Here is a 17,735-nt window from a genome sequence, read left to right as displayed (position 1 = left end):
ACGATACTTTTAACACCAAAATGGTTGGTAATTTGACTAATCAAAAGACAAAACCACAATACAACAAGTAACAGTCATATTATTTAGCAAGACATTAGTTATCTGATTCGCTAGCTCCATGAAACTGTAATGTATGTCTTACATTTATTTTCAGTTTAATCTTTCTCAATTAACAATAGTCAATAGTTTAATTGTAAACAGAAATATTATCAGATCTACTATTCTACCTTTGAAGCTGGTCAGGTGGTACAAGTCGGAGCTCTCTGAAAAATTATAAGTTGTAATTATGAGTTCAGTGAGAATGAGATGTAATTCCAATAATGCATGAACGCACCCTGTGAGTGTGACTATAGCATTTTATGTGCAAATAATGTATCCACATTAAGCCAGTATATGTTTTTAATGCACATTTTAGACATTTTACAGGCATCTTGGTTTTTTCATCTAGAATTTTTTTATGCACTTGTAGTAAAATTTGCATGTGAAAACCTGACTGAAGTAGCAGCTCTAATTGCACTGGCAAATGCCTATTTAATAGTTTCTGCTTAATTAGGCAGCCTAAATGTTTAAGAATGCTTAAAAAGAAAATAAAAAGTACTGATGCTTTCATTTAAATTAATGATACTATAGAGTAAATACAATAGTGCTCAGGTCCAAAGGTGTACAACCACATACATTATCTATGCTTCAAATTGTTATGCAGGAATGGGGAGTTTCTTGCTAATTTTCACTTTTATTTATGCCTCTCTCAGTCTTTCTCCATTTAAGACAATGGACTTTGTGATCAATACCACCAAATGTGTTGGTTTAATCTGATTAAATCAGCACATATCCTCACTTTAGACAAGTTTTTCACTCTCTTTCTCTTTCCTTCCCCCTCCCTCCCAAAGGAGCCAATCAGCTCGCAGGCTGTCCTTCTGACCATAATAGAAAGTGAGCAAGAAAGAGGAAAAGAGAGACAGAGTGCTGGAGCAAAAGCCATGATGCATTTCTAGACTGGAGAGAGAGAGAGATGGGTGAAAACACTGTTGAACAGACAGCCATCTCATAACTCATCCCCCAACAGGCTGCAGTATGTTTTTAATAGTAGTCACACTGCGTGAATATGCATTAATCCTGGGAAGAGAGGCTGAATAACTCAGTGGAATTGACTTGAATCTTCAGGATTGCACACATTTATTAATGCTGTTTGCAGTACTATTACTATTGCTCACTAGAAGTACTGGCACGTAACTCGTTTGTGCTACGGGCATGAATGATACCTCAAAATGTGCTTCTGTGTGCTATTACTTTTCTAAACGAACAGACTTGCATTTTTTTTTTCCCTGTGATGGGTGATACCAAAGACATAAATATAAGGGACCTAAGCCATATCTAGAGACCAGAATATCAATAGATTTAGGGCTGGGCTCTTTGCACTTGGGCAAGTAAGCAGCCACACAGAATAACCTAGTAACCACCTAGCAACCACCCACAACACCCTAGCAACTAGGGCTGGGTGTAGACCAATTTCAGTGTTTGCAAACAGTGATGACGTTTTTTTGTTTGTGGGCGGAGCCTATCTGGTGGCAGAAAATGGCAGTTTTAACATAGCAGTCTATGGAAGCCATGGGATAAAAGAATTAAAGAAAATGTAATTTTAGTTTAGAGTTTATATGTCAAAATTCTAACTTTTTTCTTGCAATTCCCAGATTATATCTTACAATTCTGGTAAAAAAAAAAAAAAAAATCAACTTGTCATTCTCTCTTTTCCCCTCGGCTCAGAATCATGAGTTTATAATCCCACACTTCTGCCTTTTTTCCTCAGAATGTTTTTTAAAGTTGCTTCTATTAACATTAGTTAATAAACCATGAACTAACTTTAATGATCAATAAATTAATATTTAATATTTTTATACATTTACAGCATATTACAGGTTCAGTACTGTTTTTTTTTTTTTTTTTTTGGATTAATCTGTATCGACCATTGTGGTCCAACCTAGCTGTCGGTATCGGTAAAATTCACTATTGGTTGACCAATTGTTTTTTCCCCATACATTCTTCAAAATATCTTATCAGTCTGTTCCACAGAAGAAAAAAGTCAGACAGGTTTAGAGCAATATGAGAGTGAGTAAATAATGAAAGTTTATTTTTGGTTGAATTATCCTTTCAATGCTGTAAATTATACAGGGATCCTTCTTACTTGGTTAATTATGAAAATGTTGATTTTAAAAATTAACAACAGGGCTCAAGCTATGCTGTTGATTAATAATTACATTTATGCATTTGGCACTGTTCCCACAGGTCCATCAAAGGTTTTAATATGACTTAAATTTAGTTTTATAATTTAAGGCTAGTGGAAGTCTTAAAAATATATAAAAAATGTCTCACCATTTTTAAGAGGTTTTACAGAAAAACAGAATTACTATCCGGTCTAATAAGGTTATTAGACTTCAAAAAGCAGTGATGGGTTGCACTGTCATAGGTATATTAGTTACATTGATTGTATTAATTGAATAGCAGCGTGAGCAGCATGTATCTGAGCACGCGTGTCTGGTTTTGTGACAGAGCAAAGGAAATCTGCGTGCGAGCGGATAGATTCGCGCTCGCGCATTATTTTAATGTGCTTTCGTGTTACAATAACTCGCTCTCGCTGCTGCTTCTGCACCGCATACACATACTGTATAAGCACTGCAGACGGAGTACATGTGAACCTGTATAATGTATAACAAATCTATTTCAACACCTTAATCACCTCTACAATAAGCCCAGACACTTTAACACTTCAAAAAAAAAAAAAAACCCTGGACACGAGATTTATTTATTTATTTATTTTTTGGCAAGTGCAAGTCTCGCGGGCCGCCTATCATTTACATATTACTTCAATACAAACCAACCTGATTTATAATATTATAGCCTAAATATTATGATATCTAATCGATTACATTCATTGAAATAAATAATTCTGCTCTCCATAAATAAAACACCTGATGCTGTCGGGAGTTGACCAATTTTGTGAAATTCGGCTCGAAAGGAGTAACAGCACAATGAAGTTGTGATTGTAAGGTGCAGTCTGTAAGACGCGCACAGGAGCATGACTTGACACGCGACATTGCAGAAAATGTGCGTTCACAAATGTAGCCTATGTTGATCCAAATATGGAAAGCACTTTCGAATTTAATAATATGACGTTCTCTCCAGAGATGTTTTGCCACATTTCTCCAATTAAGGATGATTGCTGCGTAGTATGGATGTTTCTTTTTGCCTGAACATCAGTGGTGGGGCAAACCGAAAGTTGATGCCGAAAGTCCAGTACTCTCTTTCACTGCTGATACTGCGACTGTTCTTGTTTGTATGTGTTACTTTACTGGCATTTTCCACATTTAATTTTTCTCCCTTAAAAACAAATTTATCCATTCTGATGCTCAATTTTAACTAATGGCTGTTGATGACTATTTGTATTGAATTCTGTCAAAGTGCGCGCTTGTAAATGTTCATTAAACACGTTAATTATGTGAGTAGGTCTGCTCATGTCTGAAAATAGGCTAATATTGCCTATGAAAAACAAAACAAAAATATTTTACATAAAAACATTAGGCTATAGCTTATATTTCTTTTGCGTTCAGCACGTGGGCCGCATTTGAATTCGTGACGGGCCGCAGGTTGAGAACCACTGGTCTAGACATTTTGTTACACCTTTACTATAGTGATTATTTTGACTTATGTCTGTTCTAGAGACATGTTACAACTTTTTGATAAAGCTCTAATTGGTTTTCTTTTGGAAATATGTTTCAAATTCATACTGAATGCATTTATGACTGTAAAGCATGTCTGTGTGTGTCAAAATCGTGATTAAAATCAAAATTGCAAAATTGATCAAAGAAATCGCAATAGTTTTTTTTTGTCCATATTGCACAGCCCTAGAGAAGGGTGTCGGCCCAGGCCCCAGAGTTCGCTCCAGTGTCAGCCCAGCCCCAGAGCATAGCTCACGGAGGGCTCCAGTTCCCCGGTCAAGCCCAGGAAGGGCTCCCGATGTACTAGTGTACAGTCTCTTTTGCCAGATCCTTGTGATTAATCATCAGACTCCAATTGGGAGCTGAACTACTTACCACTAGAACTCCCTATTAGAACAGCAGACAGGCCCACAGGGCCAAAATCCGACAGATACGGAGGAGTCGTCTCCCTCATTACCTGCTCTGTGTGTGAAAAGATGTTTCTCTCATGGGAAGGGGGTAAAGAGATTTGCCTTTGAAGAACAAAAAAGAACACTATGGGCTGTAGGAGGAATGTCTTCATTATGCAAACAGGACAGAACAGAAACTAGAGTTTTCGAGCCTCTGATGGCGTTCAAGAGATGCTGCTTTTGGATGTGAGTATGCAAAGCAAAACTGGGATGCTGCTGCATATTTAAAGACATGACGCTCTTTGGATCTTTTCTTGTCTGTGAGTGTTGCATAACAGAACGACTGGGTTAGAAGCCTGTCTGTAGCGTGCAGAGGGGGATATTATGAAAGTCCACTGAGATCTTCTTCCATTAGCACCTGCTGCAAATTCTTTAATGTGTGTTTCATGCAATGCAAGGGCCCTCCTATGTTTGTGTCCGTGCTGTGTTTATTGAAACATCTTGTGAGGGATCTTTGAACCATTCGAGATGTGAATCAGTGATGTGTGTTGCTCTAACATGTGCCCCCTGTGTGTTTTCAGACTTGATCCACTGCACCAATGAGATGAATGTGAATGTGCCCCAGCTGGCCGACACTCTGTTTGAAAGAACCACCAACAGCAGCTGGGTTGTGGTCTTCAAAGCGCTCATCACCACACACCACCTAATGATGTATGGAAATGAGGTGAGAGATTCTGCCCTGGTGCTTCATATTTTTTTTCTTTTAATGTGGGCCCATATCTTCATCAGCATGACACTTTTCTGCACTGTTATCATTAAAGATCCAGCTCGGTCAAATTGACCCTACATGACAAATCACACCTCAGCAGTCACAATTTTCCTGTTTGTGACCAAGCATGTTTGAGACATGGTGACAGTAAAAACATTTTACTTTGCCGTCCTGTTATTCTGGTTTTAAACTGCAGCAAATCTGTGTTAAAAAAAAAAAAAAGTATTAAATGAGTCAAAGAGACCCAAAACAACATGAAAGGACTGAATGTGTGGCACTTCTAAGCCCAGCTACATGCATAAAGCCTCATCCAGACATGTCATCTTGTGTACATTAGAATTACATTTTCTTAGTTCAAAGCAAGTGTCCCTTTGAGACCTCAATGATGTCAATATTAATATTTTAAATATTTTAATATTTTAAATATTTTAATATTTTACACTACCACTCAAAAGACTGTGGACTGTTTTTGAAAAAAAAAAGTCTCTTTTGCTCACTAAGGCTACATTATTTTAAAAAACAGTAATATAATAATACAGCAAAACTGTAATATTGTGAATTTAATATTATAGTTTAACTGTTTTCTGTTTATATTAGGGATGCACCGAATTTTCGGCCGCCGAAAATTATCAGCCTATCAGCTCTTTGAATGTTTATTCTGCTTATGTACAGTCTCTGGTACCGCTTATACTCACCGGAAAAGCAAAGTCCGCTAAAATAAAGCGCCAACAGGAAAGTTCTATGTAGTATACTTGCTCTTGTTTGCAGTAGCGCTACTGTGCTGTAGCTCGCCTGAGCCACTGCGATGAACATAGCTCGTTCCTCCATTTGGGCATGGTGGATCGAGCACGGAATAACAAAAACAAAACAGTTTTCAAAAAACTGAGCTGGTAAAATGATCCTCTCGTTCACTGATCTGCTCCCCGCTATGCTCTGCTCACATGCTCTGATAATAATAGCTTTTTAGGACTGTACTTTATTTGGATAATTAGTCAAAAAAAGTTATATTTGATTCTATTGCATAGAACTGATATAAAATAATACATTGATATTCAATATTAATATATTTTCGGTCCAATTTTATTGTTACTTTCAAAATGACTGCACGATTAATCGAATGCGATTGTCATGCGCATCTTTTCAGTAAAGCCGGATCTGTGATTAGTAATGAATCTCCAGCACGTCCTTTCAGATGGAGCAGCATTTACTATGCACACAGAACCGTAGTTCACTGACAAGCTATGCAAAATCGCGTTTATAATCGCAGACGAATTAATCGCACGATTATGAAATCGAAGAAATTGTTCTGCTATTATGAAAGCTGTTTGTGTAGCTTGTCAGTGAACTACAGCTCTGTGGAGTAAATGCTGCTCCATCTGAAAGTGCGTGAAAATACAACATTTAATAACATGTTTATACTCCAAACTTTCTTCATAACATCAGTCGAGTGTTTGAAATAAATCTTTCTGTGAGATGATGTGACTTCTTACACAGAATAAGGCATGCAACATATTTCATAGTATTCTAAGCAGTGATAAAGGTTAAGTTCGATTAGCATTGCATTATAATATACTTTATTAAAAATTATAATAAGACAAACTCAGATAAACCATGTAATGTCTTAGTCGTGTGTTTATTAGTCACGTTGAATTAATGAAAGCAGTTAAATCTTTTGTTTATTCAGCAACCATTATAGGGATTTCCTGGATTTCTTCTGCTGGGCGTATTTGGAGTTTCAGTGCAAGAGCGCCCTCTGGCCTTCAGATGGAGATTTACTGTTGATCACAGAACCGTGCTTCACTGAAAGAGTAATTTCGATTAATTGTGCAGCCCTAACTTTCAATAAAAAGCGTGGTTATTTTATTGTGTGTCATTTAAAATTGAGTTATCATGTTTTTAAAAAAAATAAAAATGTGTGTCATTTAAAATTGAGTTAAATTAAAAAGTTTTATAAAATTACTTTTTATTATTTAAAAAAATTATAAAAAATTATTTCAAAGCATTTTGTATGCTTCTATTTGTAAGTAACTTGTATGCATTTTAAAATTTAATTTGTTACCGTGATGGCATTTTTTGCAGGAATGAGAAATCTGAAATCATTCTAATATGCTGATTTGTTGCTCAAAAACCATTTCTTATTGTCAGTGTTGCCATGATGTGTTCTTTGAGGATTGTGTTCAGGATTTTTTGAGGAATAAAAAGTTTAGCATTTACTTGAAATGGAAGTCTCTTGTAACATCATATGTCATCCTTACTGAATGGAAGTATTAATTTTTCAGATTTTTTTACTGATGGCAAACCTTTTGAATGGTAGTGTATTTTTGCACATTTAAAGGTAGGGTAGGCAATTTCAGAAAGGCTAGCATTAGCAACTTTGAAAGCAAGATCCCCACCCTCCCTGCGTAATCATTTTTCAAAGCCACGCCTCCCCCAAAACACACAAACGCGCTCAGGCAGACCAGAGACTAACCTGTGACACGATGAAAGATGGCGTTGGTGGAGGGTTGAATGCAACGCTGTCAGATTACCTCATGTCTCATTCACCGATGAGAAAACATTACAGTACAAAGTGCATAATTTTACAATTATTGCGCCTTTCATTCTTGTTGGACCGCTCTGTTGATGTATCATGTCTGCGCAAACAGGGTGCACAGAGGAATGAAAATACATATTTGACAGGCAGACAGGACAACCTATCATAATGATTGGACAGAACATTTTCATTGGATGAACATTTTATGGTCCTATGCCTTCCACAGACGATATAAACACACATAGATAAATTTAGACTGCTTAACTTACCAAAGCTATCGGGATATATAGAGACTTTCAACCAGCATAACAAAAACTGTTTTTGAACCAAAACACCTGCCCTGCCTTTAAATCAGATGCAGATCCAATTTCTGATTTGAGCCACATTTAACCGTGATGTTAGTGTGTCCTGTGTGTGTACATATAAAACTCAATATATTTGATTTCATTAGTTTTTGTATTTCATCCTCATGGGGGATTAGTAGACAATATGTTAAACTCCTCCTGGATGTTTCTAGCATTTTGAAACACTTGCAGCCATGTGCTGTTAGTACAATACAATGTTTGAGTTTGAAATTGTGCACAGTTGCAAATGCAACAACGAGAGTTAGATACTTTTATACAGGCACAAACACGTAGTCCACTAATGATAAACAGTGGGTAGGTGAGAACAAGACACACACATACACATTAATGATATATACAGTTAGGATGTGACCTAGATGTGCACGTGGCCCGCTTAATGCATTGCTACAACATGAGCACCTTGCTACAGTATCTAAATGAGGACATACCAAATACTTGTTCTCCTTTTATGGAAAGCTAATTGTAACTATTTTACACACTACTTTGAAACAGAAACTACATTTTTAGAATTAAAACACATTTATGAACACTTTTCACAGTACTTCTGAGTGTATCCCAAAAGGACATTTTGTCAGTTTCAGAAACCTTGTGGGCTTCAGTTAAACTGCAGTTAATTCAGCTCTAAGAGACTGAGTAAGTTTAGTGAAGGATTCATCTGCTTTAGATCAATAACTCATGAGTCATTTGCATGATACATTAAAAGAATTGCCTCAGTTTCATTTCTTTGTGAACTGGACTATACCAGTCGCACTGTATATTTGTTTTTAAGTGCAGCCACTGAAGAAAACACATCTATTGTATCATACCATTGTTCTTTTACAGTACACAGTCCTTTTTATCTCCTCACATTCAATTTAGACTGCAAGCTCACAACTCGGATACAATATAATTACATTTTCTGTGGCGCTGTAGATTCTGCAGGAAACCGCATAAAAACAATGGCAGCGCTAGTGACTCTGACACGCGTCCTTCATCATTCACTTGGGCTATAAAATAAAAAGACCTTCACTTTAGGTCCTCAGCCCGCCAGTGTCAGAGATAGAAAGCGCACAGGACTGTCCTTCAGCACACCCTGTTCTGCGGCATGACGGGGCACTAATCAGCCAGGGGTGGTTTTGTTATCAGACCTGAACGTCTGGTCCAGGTCGAGTCTGGTCTTAATCCTTTACCCCATTATGGCTTGAAAAACAAATGTTTGGTTATCGCTGTCCGTTGAGGAACAGAGACATTTGGAGGACATTTGTCTTGTCAGCAGTAGCCCTGTAAGAGGGCATAGGAAGGGCCACAGATAAGGTGTTGTTGATAAGGGCGTTTTCACATGCGTTTGTGCAAATAGGAGAGAGAAAGGGCGATGTCACTCACTGATGGCCTAGATGGAGAATGCACAGTTTGCTGTAGTGACGTCACCGGAAGCGTATGTTGTGTAGGGTAGAGATAGAGAGTGAAGGGGGGTATTTAAGAAACATCAGGTTTAGGATAGGGAACTTTTAAGAGACATGGAGAAAGGCAAGGGACAGAAAGAGAATTGATTGGAATTTTAATCCGCTGGTTCATGTGGGGTCACACAGTGGACTAATTGCTTAACCTTGTATGGGGACACCACTTCCCCTGTTGTCCGTGGAGAACGGTTCATTTACCGAGGGAAGACTGAGTGGGCGAGTGAACTCATACTTGAGATAGAGAGAGTCTGTGATTGTGTGTGTGAGGGAAGTTCCTTGGATCTAGTTAACGCTTGAGGCTCAGATAAAGTTTTGTTTAATAAAGATAAATAACCCCCTGATGATTCTATTTAAAGAGACCTGCCTCGGCCTCTTATGTCTTTTTGGTTTCGACATTAACTTCTCTGTCAGTACTATTTGAGTTGAATAGCCCATAGACAAAACAAACACTTGTTCATATTCAGAAATACACAAACACTGACCAGTAGATTGAATGAAAAACAGACTGAATGTGAGATAAATTGAATATGATTGCAGAATATTTGTCACTTTAAAAGTTGCATCCATCTAATCACTGGGATCGTGTATGTATATAAAAGTTTTTAAGTGAATTTCCACCGTTATTATCTCTTAAACGTATTTTGGTAACACTTTAGTATAGGGGCCAATTCTCACTATTAACCAGTTGCTTGTTAACATGCCTATTATTAACCTATTGTCTGTTTATTAGTACTTTTGAAGCACATATTCTGCATGACTATATTCTACATTCATAATCCTACCCAATACCAACTACCTTACTTATTATTAATAAGCAGCAAATTAGGAGTTTGAGGCAAAAGTTGTAGTTAATCATTTGTTAATAGTGATAATTAGGCATTAAGATAAAGAATGACCTATATTTTATTAAATGGTGCTGGTTTAACTTTTCTCAAAAATTGAAAAATAAATAATTTTGCTTTGGCAAAATGTGTGATTGTTTGATCTACTCACTGTTGTCTAATGCAGCTGTGTCTACAGAAAATCAAAATGAACTGTATTACTTTACTATGTTTCTGTCCTTATTATGCAGTGCATGTTAGTCCAAAGATGAAAAAAACTGAAATTTAATTAACTTTCACATCTGAAACGTCTTTCTTGTACAGCTAATGTCACATAGGCCACATGGGCTCCTGGATGTAAATCAATGGCCAAATAGCTGTAGGCATTGTTTCAGGCTATTGCTGTAATTAATGCAACCTTTCTGAAATATCGCTGATACTTAACACAGAAGATTAATGTCAACTTAAAACCACCAAAGAGTTTCAGCATTTAAAGTTATGCTTTTAATAAATCCATGTAAATGTCAGTCTTGAAAATGCCTTTTGCTCTGTGAGCGTCAACACAGGTGCTCAGCATGTACTCGGGATTCAGCCTCTGATTCATACAGTGCACTTGCAGAAATAAGCTGCAATTCAGTCATGCTGTGTGATGGTTTAAATTAATTCGTTGCTATTTATAAGAGCAGAATGTGTAATGTATAATCCATGGAGTTCATAATTCATAATTTCAAAGAACATAATTGAGCATAAGAGCATAATTGCTTCTGTTTTTCAGACGATCTGTAAGTGACATGAAAAATGACTAGATTTTATCATACAAATTCATACATACAAACATTTGTTTGAGCATCCTGTAAAATTTGTAAAGCGTCTCAAACTGCACAGGAAAAAACAAACGCCATTTCAGGTTGAGTTTGAAGGCTTTTCTGACATAGCTGTGAAATGGGCTGCTTAACATTCTGGCCATGTGCTGACTCTGAGTTCAGGTCTCTCCTGTGTGGGATCTGTTTGCATAATGGATGCTGTTTGTGAGTGATGTGCGCTAGGTAAGGTAATTATTACCTTTATGAAACATTCTCTCACTCCCCTGATGACTTTTCCTTCTTTACCCTGCAGGCAGGAATGGCAAATCTGGGCAGAAAACAAACAGCTGCTGCTCGGTAATCAGTAATTCATAAGTAGGGAGTACAGATAAACTACATGTGGGAATTGGTGACTCACCTTGTTGGATTGGACCATTGACTTCTTTCCTTTTTTTGTGGTAGTATACAAAGTGGCAGCGACATAGGGCTCCTACTCACAGTTATCCATGATACTTTTTCACTGCTATAAGCTGTTGTCCACACTGGTGTGCGGCAGGGTCATTTTATTTATTTGCATTGCATTTCTTTTTTTTTGATGGTGAGATTTTGTGAGCGTTAAACATAGCACTACATCAGTTTGTATGGTGCATGAAGTTTTTTTTTTTTTTATTTGGTCACGCATTTCTGTTTTGCGTTCTGGTACAGTCAGTTTAGCTCTGAATCAGATTTGATTCCAGCTCTCTGCTTCACAAACAGAATGGGTTTTGTGTTTGAAAATAATCGCTATCCAACAATGCACCTCCTTTCGCACCCTGTCATCATCTTTTTGTGCTCGCCGTTTTTTCTTTAAGCCTTTATTTTTTTTTCTAACCGCGGTAATTGCTCAGGCTGTATCCATAGAAACCTCAGAACATGTATGGATCGAGAGAGCGAAGACCAGCAGCCGGCACATTATCAGGGCATCATCATGCAGCCTATTTGCACATGTTCCCTGCAGGGTTAGCTCACCAACACGCACACATACAGATTTCACATAGCAGTTCCAGCGCTGCTTCTGGATCAGTTCCTGACTGCACCAACAAAATCAGTGCCTAAAACACGAGCAATCCCTGTTTCCATATTGCTGATATCTTCCCTCAGCCTGAGCTGCTGTGTTAATAGAAGCTGCTCTCTTTGGGAAAAAAAGCTCCCTGCCAAAGAGCCTCCTGCCTTAATAATAAATGAAGCTTCACTCTCACAGTACTTGAGGTTTGTTCTCACATTAATTATTTGCTAAGCAGAGACCCTTCCTGGCCTATCAATCTATATTTGTCATCCTGACATCAATTTTGAATAACCTCAGCTACGTAAAAAAAGGCATTGAGATTCTTTCATGGCTTTCACGCAGAGAAGCAGGCAGGAGAATGTGGATTTGCAGACGCCACTGAATTAGTAATCTATATTGATCTACGTTCAGGAATGGAGCAATATCCTCTGCAGTTTGGTACACACTGGCTCGGCAATGCATTTTCCACAAGGTTTCTCTCTGAGGTTAAGCCACGGTGCCAGAGAGAACTAGCTCATGCTTTGCACAGCTGCCATCCTGGGGATTTTTGTCATGGTCTGAATATGGTACGCCTCACTCTGCTTCTCGTCTGAAAATCCCTAAGGATTTCAGACCGGTATTTGAGGCACTGGTGCAAAGCAGAAGTATCTCAGTAGTTTTCTGTGAGAATGATTGGGAACACACTGGAAGAGCAGAATTTTTTTTTTGATGCCAAGAAGCTTTGAAATTTTAAAAGGAATCCCCTTCCTAAAATATTTATACATCCACACTGTATAATTTTGTTTATAAAGATTAATTTATACTGTGTAAGGAAAAAGTGTGATTTTGTGACATTTTGTTAGCAAAATTACATTTTTAATTTATTATCTGTACTGTACAAATTCATAACTTATAGATAAATATTTCCAAATGTTAATTTCTTTCTGTAGAACTGCAAAAAAATATTGTCCCAAAAAAGCTTTGCAGAGAATATGGAAATAATTTTACAATAAAAATACTATTCCAAAATATTTTTCATTTCTGTTCTTTTTCTGCTGATAAAAACTATGGCTGATGGCAGTAATTGACTGTTAAATTCTTAGTTTTTTTAAGCTTGCTGATACTTTCTATCCACACTATCCACACCATTTGTCATTTTTTTCTATATTGTTAAAATGCAGCTGAATTTTTGCCATTTGGCTGCAAAAATTCTAAAAGAGAATGAGGAACCTAGCACAAAGCCTCAATCACATGACCAGGGCCACCCCAGGCACCATGAGCTCCTTTGAGATCATTGATCTTTCAAGGGGGGTGTGGCCTCTTTCCCTCTATATACACACCAAACTGTCAGCCTACTGTTCGGTGGATCGCCACTCTTGATCCGACAAACTTAAGTAGAGTTCTAGGAATGTGGCATTTTTTTTAAGCCTCCCATTCCTTCAGATGCATTTTAGGAAACTGTGATTTCAGTGACTCTCGACCTTTTTGCCACAGGCTGAAAATGGCCCCTGCAGGGACTATTTTATTCCTCTGTGCCAAGCAGATTTTGCCTGACTGCAGAGCCTGTCACCAGGTCCTCATGCTGGTTCTCCCCTGGGGTGAAACAAGCCTAAGGCTCCATCCCAGTACGTAAAAACTGTTTCCTGCTGACTCTTTTTCTCTGGTTTATGGATTTAACAAATAAGATCAAGGTTACACTTGATGCATTCTGGTTTAGACTCAGTGTGGCACTGATAACTTTGTAGTGTCTTGTAAATGACATTGACAAATACAGTTTCTAGGAAAAACAATTTGTTCTATTCGGATTTACTCACTAATCGTTTGTTGTCGTACCAGCCTATAGTGTGTTGCAAATAGGCACAGGCTGTTTGCGCTTGTAATTAAAGGGGTACTCCACCCAAAAATGAACATTTTCTCATCATTTACTCACCCTCACGATGTCCCAGATGTGCCGTCCCAGTTACTTACGTTCTTGTGTTCTGTGGTACACAAACAGAGATTTTTTACAAAAGTAAGTCTCATATATGAGTTTTCATGACTTCAACGTCAGCAGAGCCCACCTCACAGAGATTTGATGTATATAGACTTCTCCGATTATTTAGTAAGTTTAAATCCTGTCCTTTTCTTTCAGTCGGTTGCAAGCTAACATTGAGATCTTCCTCAATCCCATCAACAATCGAAAGATATAACCAAGCCCCCCATCCTCCTCCTCTTTTTTGTTTTTTGGTGAAATTGTTCTACTCGAACGTGCATCACAGTACTAAAGTAAATATGTCTCTGCTTCAGTTACATCTCGTTTTTAAACCCTGTGGTTGTTTGAGGGGGCAGACCTTTGTGTGCGCGATATAGTGACTAAATGAGATCACTTATGTTTCATTTTTTAATCTCAGAATATGATTTTTGTGATCAGATCACAAAACATTGATTGGTGGTGAGCTCTGTGTAAAGGTAAAGCGAATGTTTGAGAGTCTGTTTTACTTTTTGTTCGTCATGTCCACCACCCATACATGAATGAGGTCAGAATGCATGCTAGTAGTAGTAGTTCCAAAAATTCCCATCAAGCCCGTTCACAACAGCCCCCAGATCGCCTTGTGATTCTCTTTGCTCTTTTCCTCAACCCACAGCTGTGTGAGCTGATGGGACGGGGCTGGATGGAAGAGGGGAGCTGCAGCAGATGTACTTGCCAGCTCTAAGAAAGCTCACAGGAGTCTGGTCTTGTACACGGGTCTAGGTCTCACACAGTGTACTGCAAATTTAGCAGCGAGGAGTTTCCGCACATCAGGGATGAAGCCGCTCTCGCATTCTGACAGATTAAGAGCTGCAGAATCACATCTTGTATAAGACCATATTTTGATTATCTCTTCTCTGTACCCACAGCGTTTCATGCAGTATCTGGCCTCAAGAAACACGCTCTTCAATCTGAACAATTTCCTTGATAAAGGTGCATTGCAAGGTATGTCAGAAACATGAACACCTTTCCTGTCTCTAAAGCATTGTATGAACACTGATGATAAAGCCCTCAACCTTTCTCTCAGGCTATGACATGTCCACGTTCATCAGGCGGTACAGCAGATATCTCAATGAGAAAGCCCTTTCCTATAGGCTGGTGGCTGTGGACTTCACCAAGATGAAGAGAGGGTGGGTATACCTCAGTTCTGCCTCTGTAATATTGTCTGCCTAGAGTCAAGATTGTGTTCAAACACATCGTCTCAGCAGGACTCAATCTAATCAGACTAGCTGATTACTCTGATAATTAAGTTGCTTTTAAAAGCTGATTAAGTAGCTGATTTTTTTAAACCGCTAATTAAGATTTCGAGTAAGTGGCGAGTTCTGATTGTTTGTTTATCTGTTTGTGGTGCAGTGTTGATGGAGTCATGCGCACCATGAACACAGAGAAGCTGATCAAAACGTTGCCTATCATTCAAAACCAGCTGGACGCGCTGCTGGATTTCCAGGTTTGTGATGGATAACATGTATGTATGCTTTAAAACTTCCCAATGATTCAAATCAGAATTTATTTCTTTATTTTTATAGAATTGGTTTTCTCTTCTCTCAATTTTTTTTTTTTACTGGTTACATGCTTCATAATCTCCTATTTAAAAAAATCTATGTAATGAAAGTTTGTGGTCGGTAAGATTTGATTAATGTTTTTAAAAGTACTCTTCACTGCATTTAGTTGATCAAAAATGCAGTAAAAACAGTAATGTTGGGAATTGATTTATATATAAAACAGCTGTTTTCTTTATTTATATGCATTTTTAGCAGTTAATTACTTCGGTCTTTCAGCATCACATGATACTTCACAAATCATTTTAACATTTAACGTGGTGTTCAAGTAACATTTCTTATTATTATCAATGTTGCAAACAGTTGTGCTGCTTAATATTTTTGTGGCAACCATGATCATTTAGTTTTTTTCATGATAGAAAGTTAAAATTTATGTGAGATCTGAATCTTTTGTCACATTATAAATATCTTTACTGTTATTTTTGACCAATTTAATGCATCTTGCTAAATAAAAGTTTTAATTTCTTTCAAAGAAAATCTTACTGACCCCAAGCTTTTAAATGGCAGTCGGTATGAAAACAATTGAAATGTGGATGATGAAATGCAAGAACATTTACAGTATTACAAGTCCCTTAGTCTTAGTAATTTCCACTCAGCTTGGATTGATTTGATTGAAGTTATAATCAGTTTCCTTAAAATCAAGCGACCCTGAAGCCCCACGTTGGAAAACCCTATTTTAACAGAACAACATTGATGTTGAGTCAGTGCAAGATATTTGGTATGATGTGTACTCTCTCCTGTGGATGTGTGGGTCTGTCCGTAGGCTAACCCTAATGAGCTGACTAACGGAGTGATCAACGCTGCCTTCATGCTGCTCTTCAAAGACTCCATCCGTCTGTTTGCTGCCTATAATGAGGGCGTTATCAACCTGCTGGGTAAGAGTAATCCACTCCCTTTCACTCTGGAGAGCGTCCTACTCTCACACTCTGCTTTAGGGGTTACGTCTTACTGCTTTCTGAGCAAAGAACAGTGCAGTTGAACCACAGGAGCTCAGGTCTTTCTGTACGCTTTACATATTAATTACTAGTATGAGATAATTTCATCCAAATTGAACTGCGTCTGTGTACACCAAATACATGTTATTAAAGGGGTGGTTGATTGCGATTTTACTTTTTTAACGTTAGTGTGTAATGTTTCTGTTTGAACATAAACAATATCTGCAAAGTTAGGAAACTGAAAGTTAAATGCAAACTGAGATATCGGTCTTTTAAAATTCTGGAAGTTTAATGCCTACAGAAACGGCTGGTAGGAACTACAACAAGTTACTTCCTGGGTTTGTGATGTAGCAAACCCAGATAAACCCTCCCCTTAATAAAAAGGCAGCAAAGGGGGCGAGGCCATACTGCGCTGCTTTAGAGAAGAGGAAGAGAAAACTAGAGGTGCAAAAAAAAATCTGTTCATATATGAATCGCAAGTCTTCTAATGATTTTAATGGATTCACAAGTTTCAAAATCAATGTTTTAAAGCCTCGGTTCTTAACTTCTTAACACAAGCAGTAGCATTTACAAATAACAGCATATCTAAAAGTATGAGACAACAACATACAAGAAAACATAGGCCTACCTTTAAAAGCCGTGCTTGCACAGGTTCTGCATGATCCTCTTCAGTAATATCCTCTGCTTCTCATTCAGGCTCAAACTGATAAGAGGTATTAACAACGCCGTTGTTTACAATACAACAGGAGCACATGCTTAGCCAATCACAACACACTGGACTAGCAAACCAATCAGAACCCGTCGCCTATTTCTGAGGGAGGGGTTTCATAAAAGCAGGAAATGATCAGCGCGTTTCTCAGAGAAGGGACAGAACGGTGAGGAATAAAAGTAAATTATGTGAAAAAATCACATTAGATTGCACCCCATAAACAATCAAGCCTGGAGAAAAAAAAAAACAGTGAACCACCCCTTTAAATCAATCCTGCTCTTGGTAGAAAACATTGTGTATATTTTGAAAATTGGTGGTACCATATTATCTATAACCGCTGTTGAATAGGTCTCTCTAGACTACAATGTTTTGAAGTGTGTTTTAACTTTAGCTTGTTTCTTTTTTGGTTGATTCTTAAAAGTGCTGTATGTAAGTTTTTGACTTTACTAAAGCATAAAAATACCATAATATGTTTGCAGATATTTAAGAAACATGCTAAGTTAACATATTTGTTTATCTGAGGAACAATGCTACAGTCAGTTATTTTCTTTTGAAAATGTGCGTTCGGGAAGGAATGTTGGTCTTTGTTTTGGTTTGTGAAACCCGCCCACTGCCGGTTTACCCAATTGTATTTCGGCACCACGGGTTGCCAGCTGGCAAAAAACACA

At 37.8% G+C, this 17,735-nt stretch overlaps 1 protein-coding gene across 8 annotated transcripts in view; it reads left to right on the top strand.

Annotated features, from left to right (window-relative positions):
• Nucleotides 1-17,735, top strand: part of si:ch211-200p22.4 (phosphatidylinositol-binding clathrin assembly protein) — a 54,643-nt gene that overhangs the window by 12,530 nt on the left and 24,378 nt on the right. For all 8 annotated transcript variants that reach the window (XM_042727337.1, XM_042727336.1, XM_042727333.1 and 5 more), the window contains exons 2-6: nucleotides 4,684-4,826; nucleotides 14,734-14,809; nucleotides 14,892-14,994; nucleotides 15,218-15,311; nucleotides 16,187-16,298. In XM_042727337.1, coding sequence (XP_042583271.1) covers nucleotides 4,684-4,826; nucleotides 14,734-14,809; nucleotides 14,892-14,994; nucleotides 15,218-15,311; nucleotides 16,187-16,298 — 528 coding nt within the window. The remainder of the gene's footprint in view (nucleotides 1-4,683; nucleotides 4,827-14,733; nucleotides 14,810-14,891; nucleotides 14,995-15,217; nucleotides 15,312-16,186; nucleotides 16,299-17,735) is intronic.

This window comes from Cyprinus carpio, chromosome B7 (assembly GCF_018340385.1).
Source record: "Cyprinus carpio isolate SPL01 chromosome B7, ASM1834038v1, whole genome shotgun sequence".
NCBI lineage: Eukaryota > Metazoa > Chordata > Actinopteri > Cypriniformes > Cyprinidae > Cyprinus > Cyprinus carpio.
Note: the sequence above shows the minus strand (reverse complement) of the source record. Positions and strands in the feature narration are given on the sequence as shown.